General features: G+C 34.6%; 1 protein-coding gene across 6 annotated transcripts in view; it reads right to left on the bottom strand.

Moving 5' to 3' along the window:
• The window catches only part of FAT1 (FAT atypical cadherin 1), a 119396-nt gene that overhangs the window by 44990 nt on the left and 51637 nt on the right, over positions 1–22769 (bottom strand). For all 6 annotated transcript variants that reach the window (XR_015744137.1, XM_087936266.1, XM_087936267.1 and 3 more), the window contains exons 4-8: positions 13868–13929; positions 9803–10132; positions 9033–9243; positions 6495–6634; positions 1082–1357 (exon numbers count right to left, since the gene is read on the bottom strand). Coding sequence is in view for 5 of the 6 variants with exons in the window: in XM_087936266.1 (XP_087792392.1) it covers positions 1082–1357; positions 6495–6634; positions 9033–9243; positions 9803–10132; positions 13868–13929 (1019 nt within the window). In the remaining variant the exon portion in view is untranslated. The remainder of the gene's footprint in view (positions 1–1081; positions 1358–6494; positions 6635–9032; positions 9244–9802; positions 10133–13867; positions 13930–22769) is intronic.

Raw genomic sequence — 22769 nt, 5'->3', positions numbered from 1 at the left:
AAATTTCTTAACAACTGGTTCTGTGGGTGTGGCTTAATTTGTGGGTATATGACTTGCTAGGTGTGGCTTGCTGGCTGGGCATGGTTTGGTGGTCATGTGACTGTGTGGGCATGGCCAGGTGGCCATGTGACTGGCAAACCAAATATAAGTGGTTCTTATTTAATGGCTGGTTGCTTAGTAAGTGTTCTAATTTATGACTGACCTCCTCAAAACTACTTGACCTGTTTTTGGAGTTTTGACAGCCATGCACACACACGCACACTTCTAACCCTGCTAGAGCAGGTGGTTGGACTAGATATCTCATTCACTTTCTCCTCCCTCCCTCCCTCTCTCTCTCTCTCTCTCTCTCTCTCTCTCTCTTTCTTTCTTTCTGTCCCTTCCTTCCATTCTCCCCTCTTTCTTTGTCTATCCTTTTTCTTCCTTTCTATTAAGCAGTTTGAATGTGGAAAAAGACCATAACATTAGCTGACATTAGTATTTTATAGTGTTTTGAATTTTTTTTATCTTTCAAATATGTTATCTAAATAAAGTTTACAAAATTCTTATAAAATAGATCTTTTCTACAGTTTTACCATCTATATTAGTCATCCAGAATTGCTGTAGTAAATTGGCAGGCCTATAATTTGGATAATTCATTTTAAAGTCAGTGCCTTGTGGATTTGGAGATAACAAGTTGCAAAGGCCATTGTAAGTAGTATCACAGAAGAATTAGCATTTCAACAAATGAAATTTTAATTTACAGCTCAGAGTTAAATTGAAATGTGGTTTGAATGAGAACTAATAATGAGTATATTGGAAAGGAGAGGCATTCTAAAAAATTAGGAAAAGAAGGTGTGACTCTTTCCAACTTAAATACCCCACAAAGCTTTCCTAAGCAAAAAGAAGCAAATGGTTAAGATATGTGCTGTGTATAAGTGTAAGAGGTAGCTGACCTGCAGTCATTTCAGTTTCTACTTATGAATGGTACTTTGTTTTATTGAAAAGCCAGGCATTTAATTAATTGTTTTTCAGATTTGGATCTACATACTGCTTGTTCGGTTTAGCACTTCAGCTAAAAACAAGTACAGTAACAGTTCTTTACCATGATTGTGAGCACATGTTGATGGATGACTTCATGATCCAACTTTTCAACAGTATAAAGTGAGCCAGTTACAGGATCAAGGCGAAATTTCCTAAGGCTGGTAGGATCCATGCTGCTTTGCATAGTATAAATTAGTTTATTCTTCTCATCTCTGTCTGAGGCACTGACTTGCAAAATTTCTGTCTCTGGCAATATGTCTTCTGCTATAACCACTTGGTATTCTAACAGAGAAAATTCTGGTCTGTGATCATTTGTATCTATTACGTTAATGTACACCTGAAATGACATGCAAAAATAAAACATGGCAGCATCAGTATTGGAACACAAATATGAAACCCCACAGGAAATCAGAAAATAATGCTACAAACAAGCTACAGAGGACCATATAAAATAATATATATTAGAAATGATTGTCAGTCTGTTGCAGAGGAAAATAAATTGTCCATCCATATTCCACTTAGAAATTTTCAAGATTCTGAACATGATCTATGAAATTCTTATTTTGTCTTTTAAACAACACAATTATCTTTGGGATGGACTGGTCTTTTTAGAAAATATAACACTCTTAACATATGACAGACCTTTTCAGTCATATCTACTATAACATGCTATATTTACTAAGTTTACCAATTAGCAGAAATTATAGACTATCCCAATCCAAAGATTCTAGGTCAAATTATATAATACATATAATTATATAATTTAGAATAGTAGTTTATTTTTATATAAAAGTGAGAATATTTGTATTATTTTACCAGTGTTCAACATTTTAGAACTAAGAAAAGCAACATATTAAGATGGTTTGTAAAATATTCCATCACATACATATTGATTGAAATGGTCATGCCTGTTATTCATTTACTAATAACAATTTTTCATATAAGGATAGATCAAAACAAATCCTTATACTACGTGTGCTTGCTTCCTCCAATCGTTTATTTATTAACCAACTTTAACACTGTAAATATTACTGAAATATTTCCTTTTCTACATGTATGCAGCATCAATCTCTATTTTAGTCATTAAGTTAGCATAAAAGTACATTATACAACTATTTATAACCATCCAAAAGTGAACAGCCTAGCTGATGAAAAAATACAATGTAGAATTACTAACACAAGAATAAAACCTTAACATCACTAAAATGTACATGTAAACATATAATTAATATTAATTAATTAATATAGATATTATGTAAAAGCATAATATTGTGCAGAATACAATATAGTGGTATAAATATTATGATATAAAAAGTAATGCCAATAGAAACTATAAAACAAAGCAACTAGAAATAAATCAACAAGGATACATCTAATACATCTAACTTGTGTATAATCCAGCAGTTCTAACTGCTATAAATGATTTACTTTACAGAAATTATGGATGTAACAGAAAAAAAAATTAAATATGTAAAACTACAATCACTACACACACATTGAAATAAAATCTTCCAAATTTACAATAATATATATATATATATATATATATATATATATATATATATATATATATATATATATATATATATATATATATATGTTTTCTGAGGTTCTCGCGGGTATTTGTATGTGGATCTTTGGTTGTTGGTTTTCTCCACGTAAGATTGAAGTATCTAGGCAACGTTTCGATGAAGTCTCATTCATCATCTTCAGGCTTCTGTCTCCGGCTCTGTGCTTCTCAGAGTGATGTGAGATTGCAGCTGCTTCTTCCTTTTAACTGCTAGTGGGGGTGGGACTTGATTGGGTGGGGGCTTGGCTGTGTTCTGATTGGGTGGGGGTGTGTTCTCATTGGTAGGGGGTTTGGCTGTGTTCTGATTGGTTGGGGGGTTGGCCGTGTTCTGATTGGTTGGAGGCGTGTTCTGTTCAGGTGGGGGATTGGTTGTGCTCAGGTTAGTCTTAGTTGCTGGGGGATTTGAGTTGGTGAGCTGTGATCTTGCTTCTTCCCTGGTCCAACACCTCAAAGCCACAGGACATGAAATTTATTTTAAAAATACCAGAACTATCGCCAAAACCGAACACTTCAACAGCAGAATAATCAGAGAAGCCATAGAGATAGAAAAACGCCCACACAGCATGAACAAACGAGATGACACCTCCCACCTTTCAGCCATTTGGAAACCCGCCCTCATGAACAGACGAGTACCTAACATGAAGAAGGACACCAGACCCACACCCATGAGAGCCACACAAGATGCCACCACCACACTTCCATGTAGAAAACAGACTCACACCCACTCAGAAGATGAGACACGACCATGGACCAGAAGCTGCACTGCAGCTGCATCACTACCCACTTCAAACCCCTCCGAGCCATACATGAAGCAAACCGACACCCACTATGAAGATGCAGCACGACCACAAACTCGAAGCCAAACAGCAAGATCACAGCTCACCAACTCAAATCCCCCAGCAACTAAGACTAACCTGAGCACAACCAAGCCCCCACCTGAACAGAACACGCCTCCAACCAATCAGAACACGGCCAACCCCCAACCAATCAGAACACAGCCAAACCCCTACCAATGAGAACACACCCCACCCAATCAGAACACAGCCAAGCCCCCACCCAATCAAGTCCCACCCCACTAGCAGTTAAAAGGAAGAAGCAGCTGCAATCTCACATCACTCTGAGAAGCACAGAGCCGGAGACAGAAGCCTGAAGATGATGAATGAGACTTCATCGAAACGTTGCCTAGATACTTCGAATCTTACGCGGGAGAAAACCCGAACAACCAAAGATCCATATATATGTATGTATGTATGTATGTATGTATGTATGTATGTATGTATGTTTGTCAACTGGTAATTGGGACAAATATCTGAGTACCCTAGAAAATCACTGATAACAGTGATCAACAGGGCTTATAAGAACTGACAAGAAAGAAGACCAGAGACTATGGTTTCTATGATACCAAAAAAGTGACCAGGATCATCCGAGTCTGTAGCAGCAACAGCACTCCACTCATCAACATTTAGATAACTTTATCAAATATTCCACAGATGCTCAACCCAATTACACTTCAAGATTATTTTTTCCCACAAGATCTTTCATGCAGTTACGATTTTAAATTTTTTTAAAAAAAAACCCACAGGTAGTCCTCAACTTACAACCATAATCGACTCCAAAAGTTCCCCTGCTAAGCCAGACAGTTAAGTGAATTTTGCCCCATTTTACCATTTTTCTTGACATTGTTGTTAAGTGAATCACTGCAGTTGTTCAGCTAATAACACGGTTGTTAAGTGAATCTGGCTTCCCTATTGACTTTGTGTCTAAGCGAGTTGCAAAAGGTGATCACATAACCCGGGACATTGTAACTGTCATAAATATATTCCAATTGCCAAGAGTCTGGATTTTGATCATGTGACCATGGCGATGCTGCAACAGCCTAAGTGTGAACAACAATTGTGTCATTTTTTTTCAGTTGCTATTGTAACTTTGGATAGCCATCAAATGAACGGCTGCAAGTAGAGGACTACCTGTATAAATAGTAAATCTTTTAGCACATGGGGAATGAATCAGTGGAACATCATGATTTTAAGTTTCTCCCCTTTTGCACTGATCATAATGTGAGGTTACATGCATGCAAAAATTGTGCCCTCCCACAATGCAATGTTGCTTTCATAATTTTGAATAAACCTGGAATCCGCAGGATAACCCTGGATGAACAATAAAATATAATAAATAACATAATAATGGTATGATATAATATAATATTACAATAATAAAACAACACTTCAAAAATTTCTTTTAGAACTTTAAAAACTGAATTCTTCAGTTAAGAGAATGTTGGGAAAATTGCCTTAGACAATAAACATGTCTAGACTAGTTGAAAACTTTGCTGCTTATTAAATAAGCACAGTTCTATTTCATTTACACAGTAATGCTAAATTCCTGTAGCCACAGTTCAATTAATTCTTTTACGAAAGGAATATGAAAATTCAGTTAAGCTTTTATCACAAAAGTAATTCTTTTTCTTTCCTTTCTTGACAAATTAAAAAAAAAACTTTTAAAAATGATCTATATATTTTAATCAAAACAAACATTTTACAAATGCATTATGATAAGCAATTTTTTTTCTTAAATAGAAAACTACAGTATTATTTTCTAGAGAACATGGTCAATATTTGATTCTAACCATGACAAAAATCAGAGCCAAAGATGCTGTTCTGACAAAGAAACAAATCTATCCTTTGATTAAATAAACAGCCAAATCTCAACAATGTCTGCCATAATGACAATGATTCTGTGTATATAATGGCATTCTTTATCTCATTCTGTTAATAAGTCATAGTCTAACTTCTCAACAATTGGTAGTTAATAAACCTTTCAAATCTATTTCAGTTGATGTTAATCAGCACATCTTCTGGCATCATATTACTGAGTTTCACAATAAGCTATGCCAAGGTTCCTTCCAATCCTTTAAAACCAGTTAATTACACTGGATAACCATGTTTTAGATAAAGGGGGAAACTTTCTCTATATTCATGTTCATCATACCACACATAACTTTTCTTTCTCCTCTTTTCAAGGGGAAAGGGAGGGCAGAAGAAAGAAGTTGTGTCAGCTATTTCAAAGTAGGACTGATAATAATTGTCTTTTATTTTCTATTTTCTTATCTTTAAAATGAATTTATTCTTTAATCATTTCATATGTCACCGTTACGTTTCTTCAAACTACTTTTGTTTCATACAGTCTTCCTCAAAATTCTAGTGCCAAGTTGTATAGAGAATTGTTGTCATATGGAAGCTGTTTCATGTGGTTTCAACAGAGAAGTTACATTTACAGCCATTTTATCTTGACACCAAAATCAACAGGTGGTCCTTAATCATTGGGATAATTCATACAAAAACAACTATTGTTGCTTTATTTCAGGGTTTAATTTAAATAACTCCGAATGCAAACATAAATATAATATTAGTATATACAATTAAGACATATAAACGGATGGAAATTCTTTGGGGGGAACATCTAGTAGCAAGAAACCTAATCTGTCATTATTACTTTTAAGACCAGCATTAACCTAGACATCAAAACAAGATTATTTCACTACAACAAATGATTATTTTCACTGAATTTGTTGTGTATGTATATACAAATTTTGGTATTTTCCTATTACTGGTATACTTTCTTTTCCTATGTGAATTGTAGTTTTTTCTTGCTTCTGGTTTTAATTTATTCTACTAATGCAGAACACTGTCCTGATTTTAAAGCTGAATTTATATACTTACACAGAATCTTCTCTCTTAGAATTATGTAGCTTTAAAGCTATTGTATTATATTTGTATAGAAAACTCTTTTTCAAATAAAATTATGTAATTCTTTCCAGGGACACCAAGAATGAACACATGAATGAACAAACGAATAAACACACACAAAATCAGATTCATAAACAGTTCATTAGAAATTCCGTTACCTGAGTACTAATAGTCCTAGTTCCATCTGTTGCTTCTACTGTCAAATTGTAATTTGATTTCTGTTCTGCATCAAGAGGTTTAGCGACAACTATTGTTCCTGTGCCCTTGTCCACATCAAAGCGGCTGTCAGAGTTGCCACCTGCTCCAAAAAATTGCACAAGAAATAAGTTCATAAAATCCAGTTTTCATATAACATGGGAATATTTTTTGCTCTAATGAAAGGATAGGCAACTATGGTCCCTTTAAGACTTGTGGACTTCAACTCCATGTCTGACTTTGGAATTCCAGGAGTTGAAGTCCACAAGTCTTAAAGGGCCATAGTTGACCATCCCTGCTCCAATGTTTTAATCAAATTCAAAAAATCAACTTTGAAGCCAAAGGTAAACCAATTGGTAATCTTACTGGAGTAAAAGAGGAATAACCATTTGAAATCTCTATTTCATTCAAAACTATGCATTTAGTGTTAAGAATCTAACATAACTGATTCACCATGCTATATTTTTACCACTAGAATTACTTCAAAGGCTTCTGAGTAAAAACAAAGATAAAGACATTTTTCTTTTCCTTAAATTAATTCTCACCATGGTAAGATTTATTATGAATGGAATCTACTCTGCAGCAACACAGTGCTCTGCAATGGTACTGTATTTAACATTATTAAACAAACTTTAATTAGCTGTAACATATATTTTTTGCTCACCCAATTTTATTGATTCTCAATTTTGCATAAAATATTTATAAATAAGAAATCATGTTATTAGCAAGTATACTCCCTCAAATTACCTTACTTCCACGGTGCACATTCATTATATTTTAAAAAAATTAAAAATAATTTTAAAACAGATGTTGTCATGCATTCTTGAGCTGTATTTCTTTCACAATTAAATTGTACGTTTCTTCCAAACATTTATTTAGTTCTAAAGAAGCATGAGATGTTAAAGGTATCTAATCTCAAGTATATTTACAATTACATTCCCTGAAATTAAGACATTTTATTTTAGATGCTGCTTCAGTTTTAGGACAAATCATTCATAATAATGGACAGGATGTTACCTCATTATAAACACTACTGAATTTCTAGATTACAAACTCTAAAAGCAGGATAAAGGTTCTAACTACTGCAAAACACAAACAGAGCTACAACAGAACATCATACCCTTTATCTGAATTGCTTAGGAGCACACTGCATTAGGAGACAATAAAACAAGACGCAACCATGTGCAATTATTGTGAACTAGAACGCTGTGAGCAGATAGAAAATATTCTACATCAGAATGTTTTACTGTAGATCTCATAATCTGACCCGCAATTATGTGATCTAAGCAGATACCTTCTGTTATACAAGCCATGGGAAAGATGTAAAAAACTTCACTAGCAATTTTGTCATCTGATACGGCCAAAAAGAGAAAAAAAAAACAAAGCAAATAGGAAAACATCAATTAATTTGATTCATGCTGGCAGTAACAGTCAAAAGCAGTCAACTGAAGGATCCCAATCAGTACATTTTATTATCTACACAATGGCAGCATGAGTCTGGGTGGCTCTGTGGTTATAACGAGTGCAGTACTGCAGGCTACTTAAGCTGACTGTCAGCTGACTGCAATTCGGCAGTTCAAATCCCACAAGGCTCAAGGTTGACTCAGTCTTCCTTCCATCCTTCTGAGGTGGGTAAAATGTAGACCCAAAATTTGGGGCGGGGGGGCGGGGGGGCAATATGCTGAGTCTGTAAACCGCTTAGAACTATCTCTTATCTAATAACTAGATCTCACAGAGTGCAACCCAAGCATTCTGGCTTGTTCTACTCTTAATAAATGGTGTGTGCTTAATAAACTGAAATTGAGCCGCAAAGTGCATTGAAGAAAGTCTTCTGGTTGATAGTTACTTTCATGGGAATGAAGTGTGAACCAGATCTGCTGTTCTCCATTTGCAGATCTATTGTTTGGAGTGCAGAGCTTTAGAAAATAGTTTGCATCCTTTTCTAGAGTGATAGACATATCAATGGCTTTTTTGACAGAACTCTTCAGAAATTAAATTTAAGCAGAACACCTGAGGTGTGAAACTTCATTGGGATGATGGGAGCCAAATCTTTGTGATTGGCTAAAAGAGGCCTGACTGTTTGGTCATGCATTCAAAATACTGCCCCTAATTATCTTTTTTTAAATAAATAAAATCTAGCTATTAAATTAGAGTGCAATTATTTTTCATACTGGAACATAGAACGTTGAATTTATTTATGAAAAAACTGAAAAAAAATCACATTCTCTTCACTCATTAACAGCATATATTTAATTAAATTCTTCCCGTATTTCTTTTCATTTTGTAGCTACTGAAGAAATGTTAATTATCATCTAAATCAGGAGTGTCAAACTCACATAATCACGTCGTCACCATGTGATGTATTGTAGATTTTTCTCCCTTCACTAAACTGGGGGTAGGTGTGACCAGCACATGACAAATCCAGACCATGGGCCATGAGTTTAAGGCTCCTGATCTAAATAATCAAGAAGTAGCAATGAAAAATTCTAAAATACTCTTACCTGTAATATCAAACCAGAGTGGAATACCCAGTGGCTCTACACCTATTACTCCAATCATGTGAGCTACTGGATCACTTTCCATGACCGTAAAAGAAAAAAGAGATTCTTCAAAAGAAATGGGTTCAGAAGATGGAATGGGTTTTGAGATCCATTCTATATGAAGACGGGCTGTTGATGACTTTTGTGGACGACCATTATCCACGGCCTTGATCTAAAAATATAGGATTATTGGCAATTTTAAATGTTTGAAGGAAAATAAATTATATACAACACAGAAAATACTGGACTAAATCAGGAAAGATCAAGAACCAGTAGGTTTTGTAGCTGGAAGACAACTTTCAATTCAATCCTATTCAGACATTTTCAAACATTTTTTTACTTTAAGAGGGTTTATTTTCAGTTACATTAGAATAAACGGCCTCATGTTACCTGTATAAAAGGTATATAAATGTATAAAAATGTACAAAATTGGGATGTATGTATGTAGAAGTAGGCTAACATAACTACTTACACAACGAACATCTAAATCTTGGGTAAGAGAATGTTCTATAAAAAAACATGATTATTAAAATGTTACATAAACATTTGATTTTTTTAATAAAAAAGAAAACACTCATCCCTTTTATATTTTGAAAAAGTAACTTTAGTTTGCTATCAAAAGATTTTCCAGTATTTGTACCATTTTCCAAATAAGCTATAATAATAGTGTTACATAAAAATGCAAAGGCACTGTCAGCATGCAAGGATATGTAATTGAAACCCAAACTTACTGTAAGAATGTCATATTCTCCAGCTCCAGAATATTTCTTAGATGAGACAACACCAGTTATTGGGTCAATAAAAAATTTGCCATGCTCATTGCCATCCTCAATTTTGTAAGATATTTCTGCATTGGGACCTTCGTCTTTGTCTGCAGCTACCACACGGTAGATGGGTTCTTTTCTTGCTGTTCTTTCTCTCTCTGGTTTATCACGCTCGGGCAGTTTGATTTGATAAAATTTTTGCAAGAATTGAGGTCGATTATCATTTTCATCTAAAATTTTCACAATGACACGGGTAAGGGTTGATTCTGCTGGTGTACCATTATCTGTCACAGTTACCTAATTGGACAATGAAACAATTCACAAAAATAAATGTTTCTTCTTTGTTACAGATCAAAGCAGATTGTGACTCCCCTTCTATTTTTCTCACTGTAGAACTTTCAATATGGTTTCCAGCTGTAATGCCTAAATATTTTGAAAAGGGGATAAAATGTGACTATCTTTGCCAACAATATCTAATATAAGCCTAGATTAAATCAACCTCTTAAGTATTCATAATTGTCTTTGTATCAAAATGGAAAATGTGAGTCACTTTATTGCAAGCACTTGGAAAATAACTAAATACTGTCCTTAAATGGTGCTAATATTAAGTATAGTTCTAATGTTCAAAATATGTTTATTAAACAAACATCAGGACTAGAAGCTACATTCCACAGTGCTGGAGCTAGAAACAGGTTCAAAATATGTTTATTAAACAAATATCAAGACTAGAAGCTACATTCCACAGTGCTGGAGCTAGAAACAGGGAGAAAGGCACTTTTAAAATGATGCATTTATCACCATTATTGGGGGTCAGCCTCACTCTATCCCAAAGCTTGGGGGAAAGGCCTGACAGATCTCATGGTATTTCGTGCAGTAGGACTGCTACTTGGAAACCATTCTTCCTAGGCACCATCTACCTGACCCAATGGAGCCAGAGGGAGCTGGGGCTTTGCAAATAACCTGGCCCTGTGCCATCTAGAGCTTTAATAATGATAACATCATGAATTACACCTGCAAAGAAAATGGAAGTCAGTCAAACATACAGCAATGGTATTATAGAGGCAACCAAGAGGACACCTGAATGTTAAGATTCTGCTCCTAAATTTGAAGTCTATTTTTAAAACTCTCAGTAATCGCCAAACTTGCAAAACTCTTACCCATTTTAAATTCTTATGTGAATTTATTTTTGCCTGAATATTGTATTTCACATCACACACACAAATTGTTCATTTCATGTGAAAAGATCATATGTCATTCAGTAGAACTCTACTAAAGTTGTGACTCCTATGATGGGATGGATAAGATTGAATCAACCATACCATCATGCTTATGCTTATTTATATGAATGTATGCTTTGTTTTTTTTTTAACTTATATGTTCCTTGCAGTAGTTGCCATGAACATGCTAAGTACAGAATTTTCCTAACTGTACCAAACTATCTTTTGTTAGTAATTAAGCTATTCCTTTTTGATGTTTCTGATCCATACTTTTGGTTGTTATCTGTTGGAGAGCTATAATATCTAGTCTCTGCTATGAATCCTGAGTATGTTTGTTGATATATTTGTCCATGAAACTGAAAGTAAGTAGTGAGACAAGGTTCATGGTTCTGATTATTTCAACATTAATGTATTTGGTTAGTTTGGCTGTGTTTGGTAGTACTGCTGCCATGGACTTTTTCACTTGTTCTGTGTCTACATCTGCATTCTTTATATCCATAGATCCAGAATTTGCAAAAGAATGGTGTTGGATATATAAAAAGAAAAAAACACCACTGTAGAAGATTTTTAAGGTGGCTACTGCTTTTAAAAAATATGTTTCTACTGCTCACTAAATCAATTTGCTTTTGATTTTCTATCTGTATAATGTACATTAAAAGTTTTCCTGCATATTTCTAAGGCAGGTACCCCACTCTTCTAACAGAGCAACCAACACACTTTTGACTTAAGAAGACACAATATGTAAAGATAAGGAGTCTGCTTGTAGGAGTCTGCTTTGCAGCCTTCTGTACTACTTTATAAATTTCCCTATAAAATCCCTAATTCTCAAGAATGGATCTGACGTAAATAAAGGGAACAAATGAGAAGGATAGAATGATATTTCATTCTAATGAATAAAATAACTTAGATTCTGATTTATTTTAGAACCGACAGTAGGAAATATCAGGCTGAATTTGCAACAGAAAATATATTTGTACTCATAAGCAATTGAAAAGGAAGTCTAAATGTACCAAAATGATGCTGAAGAACAAAACTCTTTGTTAGGGCTACTTCCTTTAGAAAGGAAAAAGATATGTTTTCGTGAACAAATGTGAAAAAGGAATGGAGAAATATATGTTGAAGTAAAGACCATCTGCTAAATTTACCTACTATGTTGCTACTTGAACATTCAACTCTACTATATTTCTACCACACCTTCCCCAAATATCTCCAGGGCTGAATTTGATCCACACCCCAACTATATTTCAGAAACAATAAACAGATGAACATTCCTCATCCAAGACCACCTATAGATTTTATGGCTGAGTAGAGCTTTGAAGACATTATTACTAACACTCAGAAACTTATAAAAAATAGGCAAGTAGCTAAGGGGGTTCTACCACAAACAGCCAGAATACCAAAATACTTGTTGTACAACAACAAATATCACTAAAGAATCAAACAGAGTTATTCATACTTTTAATTAGAATTACAATCCAGTGCAGCTCTAACTAAAAGTATGTCCATTGAATGCAGCTGCCATAGTCTTTGAGGCATGTTTAGGACTCTACTATAACTTCTAGAGATATAACTAGGTACAGAAAAAATAATTCCTCCCCCCGCCCCCAATGTTATGTAGCGCATTTCAAGAAAAATTGGATGTAATTATAACACATATGTACTTACTGGGCAGTATATAAAGATTAGTTTATAACCTAAGAAAACATAAATGGGATATCTTTGTTTCAATGGAAACCGAAGTAAAAGACAGGATAAATGTTAATAGTAACTAAAAATAAACTTGTTAGTTTCTCTGGTCAAAATTTTAATGCCCAGAAATGCTATATTCAATAAAAGCTAAATAAATACAACTAGTAAGTTCCAGGCTGGGGAATGCTACTTAAGTAACATTTCTAAATTAACATATTTTGACAATTTTTAAAGTGTCCCTGGATGGCAAGTGCAATTTTTCTTTGAAATCCCCATTATGGTTTCAGTGATTCTCAAACATTTCCCTCTGGCTCCTAAAGCAATACAGCTTTTACTATCAGCAGAACTACTGGTGAAAAAGAAAAAGAAAGCAGCCAAATGTTATTTGATGAATTGCAACATTAATCTCTTGCTGATCAGGTCTGCAAACAGCTTACTGAGCAGCCTTCATCGAATTGTCAGAATTGGCATTGCTCTAGAACAATTGACTAAAGAATGGCACACAATGCATTACTTTAATGTAATATATAACAACAGCTCAATGTTGGATTGCTGTTTCACAAGAGTAATTGAATTTGCAGGAGGTTTTACTGGGATCACTGCAATGGCAGGCTCTCCTGTTCCAAGTATAAATGGACACACTGAAGCATAATAACAGGAAGCAAATAGTCAGATCATACCCAGACAGTTTGCAAGAAAGAAATGGAAACTGATTTTCATTTCTAAAGTTCCACCTCACAAAACTGACTCCAGCTGGGTGAGAACCTTGAACAAGGATGTAGGTGTGCCAAAGGAATGAACAGATAAACAGATAATTAAGACTGCAATACATGTAATTGGAGGCTTGAGAATGGAGAGTTGTCTTGTAAGGAAAAAAAAAAAAACCCTTCCTCCAGCAGTCACAGAGACTGTTTAAACCCCAAATTTTCCTCCCAAGGACTGAAGAGGGAGGCCTAGAGCTTAGAACTATGGATTCCCATTTATTACACTTTCATTGCACTGCAGGGGAAAGAGCAGAAGGGCAGAAGTATTTATGAGGCTGTATTTTACAGAAATCTCCCCTCACCTCCCATAAACAGAATTATTTTGTGTAGAAGTGTACTAAGAACACAGCAGCATAATTTACCTCTAATATATGTTCAGCTTGCTGTTCTCGGTCAAGTTTTCTTGAAGTTGTTGTAATTAGACCTGTAAATATATATATATTATATATAAAATCAATTCATTAACCATTATTTGATTTGAGAAGAAAAAGATAATGTCAATTGCAATTTTATAATCTAATTGTTACAAAAATATTGTATTAGTCTGTATATACCCAAGCCTATTTAATATTTGATTCATTCCCGACATACTTGATTCTATGATAATAAGCAATAAAGTCTTAATGCTAATGGCAGAATAAGAGAAGACCACTACTGTTGGCTAACTTTTCCTTTCCATTGAATTTATTTATCATAACCTTCACTTTCTACATTGATTGGTAACGTATCTATTAATAAACTCAACATTTTCCTTTCAAAAAAGTTGCCAGTAAATGATATAATCTGGAGTCTTTCTATATTCCTAGAATCAAAATGCAAAAATGTTTTATCTTTTTCTTTCCTGCATTATTGAATTTGGATGCGTACTTTTTTTCTGCGTACTTTTTTTCATGGACAACCTACTTGAGAAACAGACACATCCAGAGTGTAATGGTATGTGGGAACGACCCTGGAAGACATAGCCAAAGGAATTGTTAGATATAAGGTAGCAGGTGAGGCAAGAAAATACCTTGCCTAAGTTTTTAGGCTGTAAAGGGCACTGAGGCCTAGAATGAGGTGGAAGAATTCAGCCAGAGTTCTGTTCTTTATTTGCTTTCACACAGCAAACAGAATCTTGCCCTTACTACACCCAGCCTAATAGATATAACCTGTAAGATTCTAGAGAGTGGTTATTCTTACTCTTGTGCTCTGTCTCCTCCTATCCAGCTCAGGCCTGTGTTGCCTCGCCTCCCTGCCCTTTCTGAAATGTGTTTTCTTCTCCCTGTTTTACTACAACCTATCAAGCCAGCTCCTGTTCCATAAGCATCATTTCTTACACTGTTGTTGAAAGAAGTTCTTTCAGACTTGCAAAATTCTGCTAATATTAACTTTATAAAAAGTAGCTTTAGCTCATCTGGTTATGTTTGTTGTCTGGTCTACCTTGCAAGGCTAATATAGCTTCTACCTTTTCAAAGTTAATTCATTCACATTTAATTTCTATTGCCACGTATCTCAAACAAGTCTAATTACAATAGTAATTAGACTTATATATCACTTCACAATGCTTTATAGCGCCCTTTAAGCGGTTTACAGAGCCAGCATTGCCTCCAACAATCTGGGTACTCATTTTACCAACCTTGGAAGGATGGAAGGCTGAGCCAACCTTGCGCCAGTCAGAATCAAACTCCTGGGCAGTCAGCAGTAATACTGTATTCCAGGGGTGTTAAACTGGATTTCTTTGAGGGCTGGATCAACATTGTACTTCTCCGTGAGCCAGCCAGGGAGGAGGGGAGACAGGCCGGCTGGCCTTCTGCAGCACTTTGCTGGCCAAAATGGAGTGCAGGAATCCACACGCGTGGACCCCTGCAGCCTGTTTTGGTTGCCATAGGCCCTGCTTGCCCCATGGGCCTGATTTAAGCACCCCGTGCACCAGATCCGGCTGCAGGCCTTGAGTTTGACATCCCTGCTGTATTCTAACCACTGTGCCACCATGGCTCTTAGCAATTAAAAAAAATTAATCAGTTACAATATACTGTAGTACACAATGTAATATATATGGCAGCTAAGAAAAAAATATCATCAGGATCCTTCAAATTGGGGGCCGAAGCATAGGCACAAAGCCATATCTTCAAGGCCTTATAAAAGGCCATCAGAGTTGAGGTTCATCCTCAACTCTGAAGGGTGAATGTTCCAGAGGCAGGGGCAAGCATAGAAGGAGTATATCCTATTTCCTGCCAATCAACATTCCTTGGCTGATGGGAGCTGTAACACGCAAACCTGCTGGACTAAATTGTGTATTTTCATACAAGAGCCATTAATACTTAAGGAACTTATATAATACAATTTTCTTTTATTTTTGTAGGTAAGAGAAGGCCAATGTCAGTCATATACCAGAATTGTAGTGTCTGTTTAAATATAAATAACTGTGCAGCAACAAATATATAAAAATGTGTTTTTATCTACTCTGATAATTTATTCTGCTAAGTTAGCCACCTAGAGTTCCCAAATAATGAGATGAGTAGTACATAAATTTAATAAATAAATAATATTCTGTATTTCTTCTGTACTTTAAAATGCAATAAGCGCCATATTTTCCCAGTGTTTTCTGGAATAATTGCAATATAAAGTTTAAGATTGCCTTTGTGTTCTTTGACTCAGGTGACCAATCTTTCAGTTACACTTTAAAAAGTATTTTTAATGTAGGCAAGATTGTACTGACAAATATAATATAAAAACAAGTGGACTGGATTTTAGCTTCATGAATAAATGGAAAAATTACGATTCTTTAAACATATGAGGATATTGTTTGGTTCCTGAAAATAGTGAAATCACGGTTCCTATTTGTCAAAAGTAAACATTTTGGTCCTTTGGGGACTGCATCTAATCCTAGAATCATGAACTGCTCTAACTGAATATAAATTGTATTTTCTTTAAATGTTTTCCTCCATGTCCACTAAACTGAAATGAAATAATATTTTGGAAAAAAATACTGGCAAATTATGAACCTTTGAATTACTTTTTAAATTAACTGGAATATAAAAATAAGATCTTTTTTTAAAAAATAGATTTTTCAAAGTATCAGAACAAGTAGTAAAGTTTATGAAGGTTTTGATTGAGGATAGTCAAACTAACAAAAAACAACAATATATTCAGAATAGACTATTACTTAGTTACTTGTCCACAGGAACAATATAATTATTGCTACTCAAGAGTACAATTTAATTAACTTTGAAGCATTTTAACCTGCAAATGGTTGATAACCATAACCATTCAAGATAAGAATGCATTCTGCAGAGAAGTACGACCATACGCCAAAATAGAGATGGCAGCATTTAAACAGACATTTTAAAATCAATTAGTTTTTAGCCCTCTGGAATACAGATGTGTGTACACACATTCATGAGACTTTGGGCTTAGGAGAGATCCAAGTAAAATCTTTCATTCAGCAAACTAGGTAACTTTCAGTTAATTCTGTTCCACTGACCTAACCTACTTCACACTGTACAGTTGTTTTAAGAGTCTATGTAAACAAATTTGATCATTTAGAAAAAAAGCAGAATATAATTGTAAAATAAAAAAAATCAAACTGCTTTGAATTTAAGTATGCATTGTATTATGAGGATGGGAAATAAATATTTCCTGGAGAAACCATCCACTAAACTTTGTACGGTTCCTTGTGAGATGGAGATCATATTAAATTTAATGGGGATTTTAAAATTTATCTTTTTCTAAATAAAATAGTTTGACTATTATATTTAGTTTGAAGCACAAATGGTGGACATTTGCTTTATCTTTTAGGATTCTTTATTTGAATATCAGAATATAAACAAAGAATTAACAATGACATGTGCAGTTTGACCAAGGCTGTGGTCATCTTCAGTTTGTCTGAATAGCTTCAAATAAGACAGAGAACGGAGCACGATACTGGTCCTGTCTTTTTCCCCCTCTAACTTCTATACATTCAACTGGAGAGTTTAAGGAAAGCAAGCTGCTTAAAATTCTAAATCATGAAGGAAAAATTTCTGAGTTGAAATAAATGTGTATAGTTTTCCTTTAGCCTCATGTTTTCAGACTTTGTCCCGGCTAAAGTTCTTCACGACTCCAGCTAAAATGTAGAGACAGCTTTCCCATTTATCATTAAACTGCCCTTTTGCACTATTAACTATCAATAATGCAATATACTAAGCTCAAATGAATGCTGAATCCCTAATTAAAAAGTGCCTTTAATGGACTGGTATGGAACATTCACAAAATAGTAAGGAAACAGCAAAAATAGGCTCTCATCAGCTGCATTTTAGAGCCTGAAAGATAATTACAAACAGCATTTGAATATACTTTCAGCCTGTCTTTTTTTGACCTCTATACGTCTGGCAGGGCTATTTTCTGATTTCTAACAGATTGGACATCAATTAGCATATTCCACCATCTGCCACCATCTATGTTAGCACATCATCTTAAGGCTGTCTAAGAACATCCTTTAAAATCTCTCCTTTCCTGCATTTTTATGTACTCATTCTTAGAATTAGTTCCAACTAGACAGACATGGTGAAAATACCTAATGCAAAAATCCATTCTACAGAATATATAGCAGTGTCAACACCAAATGTTGTATACGTTTTACAAGTATAGTTGTTCCCTTCTATGTGCACAAACACATAGCAAAAAAGAGAGATAATGGTATATTATAAAACTGATCCAGTTATAGAATTACAATTTTCTTAAAACAGTTTTAGAATACCAGTTACTTAGTTGTCTTTAAATGGAAAGTTCAAAAGCCAGAGATACATTCCTGGAAACCCATTTTAGAATGCTGTCCATTTTAAGCATGAATAGTTCTATTAGGTTATCCAGCTTAACCAGAGATTAAGTAAATTCTATTGTAACACTTATTGGAAAATTTAGACAGACTGCATTCTACAGCCTTAAAACAAATTATCATAATTATAGGGCAAAATGCAAGTATTCTTGAGATGTCATTTCTATAATGGTATTCCGGTTACCTTATCTTTAAAAAAGTTTTCCTGAGCTGAATACCCTTTCTAAATAGGCTTAATGAGTTACAACCTCAATCTGACATGCAAAGGGCTGCCCTAAAGTATAACTTGTGAATGAACAAGTGAGCAACAGTGCCCTATGGGTAACAGATGGCACACCTACTTAGCACAAAGTCAATAAAGTACATGCTGGCAAACTTGTTTGATTGGTATATATGTCAAGGAAGTCTCCAGGACTTCATGTGCTAGATCAAAGGTTACCATTTTAGCTCATACTTGGTATTTTGCTGTAACAGTCATTATGTTATCAGCTGTCAGGAAACACTAGAATTGGTTTCAGCAAAACTACAAAGTATCGGCATAAGAGTGCATATGTGCCTGTACCAGACTACTTCCTCAGTCTCTAAGCAACATTAAGATGTTAAGATAATGAATCTGCAGATTTTGCAAGAAGTAGACTTTTAAGTCATATAATGCCACATGAGAAGATGGATTCAGACATTGGCTTATTGCCCAAGAACAACACATAATAAAACTAACATTCAGAGTATAACAAAAGGAACTAGCCACTCATAGCTTTACCCACTCACTACAAACTTTTTTATGGGCACTTTATATATTTTATATGAATTCTCAAACAGTGAACAAGAATTTAATTGCATAGAATTTAAATTAATCTGGTTAGTCTAAAAACAAAGGATCTCCTGTTCACAATACTGTAAACATTGCTTCTTGAAAGGGAAAGGCAGACATTTATAAAAATATATAAATTTAATAAATATTTACTTTCGAATAAAAATGCCAACTTAGGGCAACATTTTTGGAAAGGTAAAACTTCAACTAGATCAGGGGTGTTAAACTTGATTTCCTTGAGGGCTGCATGAGGGTTGTGTTTGACCTCGGAGGGCTTTCTCTGTGTGTGTGTGTGGGGGGGGGCTGGGATGGGTGTGGCCATGGTGGGCCTTTGACACAGGCTCAAGATGCATTTTTCCCCCTTCTCTTCTTTCTCTCCACAGTTCTTTACTAATATAACCATTTTTCTATCTCTTCTACCAGATATTACTGCAAACATGTATTACTTACTCTTCATACTCCACTAAACTTTTTAATTCTGAATTTATACCCCATTGTTTAATAGTAAATTGGAAAAAAGCTATTTATACTATTGCATTTTTATTATTCAACTAATAATTAAAATACAATAGCATAATAACATAATACTAGATCCAACAGCAGAGGTTGGTAAAGAGAAATGGCTGTCAATTATAATTCTTGATTGTAGATTAAATGACCTACAGTATATAAAATCTGACATTAAACTGTTAATATTAACATAGGATGTTGCTTGTTCTCTATCCCGATCAGGCACTTACTTGAGGCCAGTCCAATCCAGTCTTCCTGTAGCACTCTGCCCACCAAAAATGGGCCACATGGAGGCCCCGCAAGGTCCCTGCATGGCCCATTTTTGGCTGGCAGAGTGCTACTAGAAGCTAGGGAAGCCAAAAATTGGTCACCTGGGCCCCCCCATGCAGCTGAAAACAGGCCACGGGGGCTGCACACACCTACCCTCAGCCCATTTTTGGCCGCAGAGGGCCGGTCCTTTAATATTTCCAGGCTGGCACCGTGGGCCAGATTTAAGCACTCCATGGGCCAAATCTGGCCAATGGGCCTTGAGTTTGACACCCCTGAACTAGATGATACCTATATAGTTATGAAAAATGCTTGAATGATTAGACAAAATTTCAGTTTTATTACTTTACTAGTGTATTAGTTTTTGTTTTAGGATGAATCTCTTACATAATTTTTAAGCAAGTGTTGTGTTAGAGGGCTTGTTTTATGAATTAAGTAAAGATTTAAATCACTTAAATTGACTTGATTTCAATAGTTTTGCTTTAAAACTAAAAAAAAAAATTTCAATATTCAACTGATTTTTGTCTTGATGTTCATTTCAAAGAAAAAAGACCAGCTTGTTTTAGGAAAATGAACCCCACTTTGATACCATTGCTTTTTTATATATAGGATTAGTGTTTTTGATTTAAAAAGAAGGAACTGATGGCAATGCTTTGCTTATCTGCATGACTAATGTCTACATAATTTGTTCTACAAGTTGTGATTAAAATAGACCCTTTTTTCCTGTGATATGAAAAATACAGTCATTTTATACCTTTTGGTAAATTTAATTCTAAAACTAATCTACTGAGCACTTGTATTGTTTATCAAGTCAGATTTTATTTTAAAGCAAATTATATATTCTTTAAGCAAAAGAGCAATTCAACCCATATTTCAATTTCCCCACCATGGTTCTACAATTATATCCAGAAGTTCTGATGAGTCTTTATGTGAAATTTCTTTAATCTCAGTTTTTCCTTACTGGAGTACTATTTTGTTGCTTAATTTCCATTTGGTTAAATTAACAAGGGCTAGGAAACAGGAAAGCTCAAAGATAAAGATCAAATTTAGTTGATACTATTTTTAATCTATTTGATTACTTCATTGTGTTTGAGAATCAAGATCATCCAACTCTGAGGTTTGTTTGTTTCTTAACAAGAAAGGCACATACTTGAACAAAATGTACCACACTGCTTAGCAAAATAAGCTCATCTAGATGAAATATTCATACTTCTTTACTTTTTTATTATGTGAAACTAGTAAACTGTATTATCTGAAACTAGTAATTTGGCAAAAGACAATATATAAGACTTCTGGTCTAATGAAAAACCCAGACAATATTAAAATATGTAAATTAAAAAAAAATCCTTGAAAAAGTGTAGGTTATACAGTATGTGTGTCCTGAGTCTGGGCAAAAAAAAAGAGAAAATATTTGCTGTGGGCAAAACTCAAAGGCAGGAAGTCCAAAATAACCTTTTAAGTCAAACATGGCCACCTAGCTGATGTTACCAGATACTCCAAAGCTAAGCAGGTCTTTGGAACTTGCTTGCAACTCACACTTTCCTAAGTCTCTGTGCTTATTCTTCAGATGACCCATCAAGGTGTTGGCCAGGAGAGTTGAAAGATGATAGCAGAAATATGATAAGGTCTCTATTGTTATATTTTGCATTTTAGATACTGGCAATCTAAAGTTAATTCAAAATAGTAATACATCCTTTCATTTATATGAGAATCTTGTGGGAAGCTGATTGCCAACAGCTTCATTTCTTTGGGGAAAATATACTATGATATTCTGTTCATAAAAGTAGGAAATGCCAGGTAATAATTGTTAAAACAATCTAGAGAATAGGAGAACTATTTCTAACATCAGTGAAATGATGAAATTATGTTCTAAAGTAACTTTTTAGTTTTTGAAAATAGGACATAAATTGATCAGGTCTCAAAATATATGTCTGATTTTCTCTCCATTTATGTTTGTAATTGAATTCTGTTACAATTCTCAAGGTTTGGAAATATTAGAAATAAAATACATTATTTAGCAAATGCGTATGGGGGAACTTTCCCCTTCCCAAGTGATAACTCTAATCCTAAATAGCTTGCCAAAGAGAGACTAATTGGTAAGTGGGCTTATCATATGTCTTTTAAAGGTCTTTTACCCATCATTGGTAAATGGAACAATAATTAACAAAATATGAAGATATTGTTATCAGTATGTTATAAATAATTCCATTGTTATCATATTGGACAGATTTGAAGCTTACACTGAATTCTCAATCACTTTCAACAAATCTATGCTTGAATTAGATTTTCTGCTCTCTAATTGAGTGTCTATTTAACCAACTAATGGAGGGAGCCTCTAACTGCACTGTCATAAGAGGCAACCTTTAAAAATTGTTCAGAATTGGCAGCTGATCCCAGGATGACCGTAAGCTTATTAATTAAAGCTGATATTTATCCCCATTATACCTGTGCTGTGTCAATGCAATGGCTCCCACTCCATTTATGAAAGTAGCATGAAGTGCTTTCCAAGGCTTAAGTGCCGTTCTATTGTACTACTGGAAGACTGCATTTTCCTATATGCGTGTTCAAACTTCATAGTCCAAATCCTCCAACCAAATTTAGGGAAACAATTACTGGAGTCAGAAATGGTACTTTAAGTTATTGCATATTTTTCTTACGTAAATATGGCATGGTGTGCACTTTCTTATGTATTATGGGTTGATATGCTGATCTGAAAATTGTGTTTTGTCTGTTTAAATTCAGTTTATGTTTTTACGCTAAAAACTCCAGAGGATTATGCACATCTCCTTTTCCTAGCCAAGCAAGTCAGTGCTGGCAAAAATGTATCCATGCTATATGACCAACATATTACCATGCTGTATATCAAGGCACATTGAATGCT

The sequence above is a fragment of the Pseudonaja textilis genome, chromosome 6, assembly GCF_049901715.1.
Source record: "Pseudonaja textilis isolate UNSWEBS1 chromosome 6, rPseTex1.2, whole genome shotgun sequence".
NCBI classification, from domain to species: Eukaryota; Metazoa; Chordata; class Lepidosauria; order Squamata; family Elapidae; genus Pseudonaja; species Pseudonaja textilis.
This window is presented reverse-complemented; position numbering and strand designations above follow the sequence as displayed.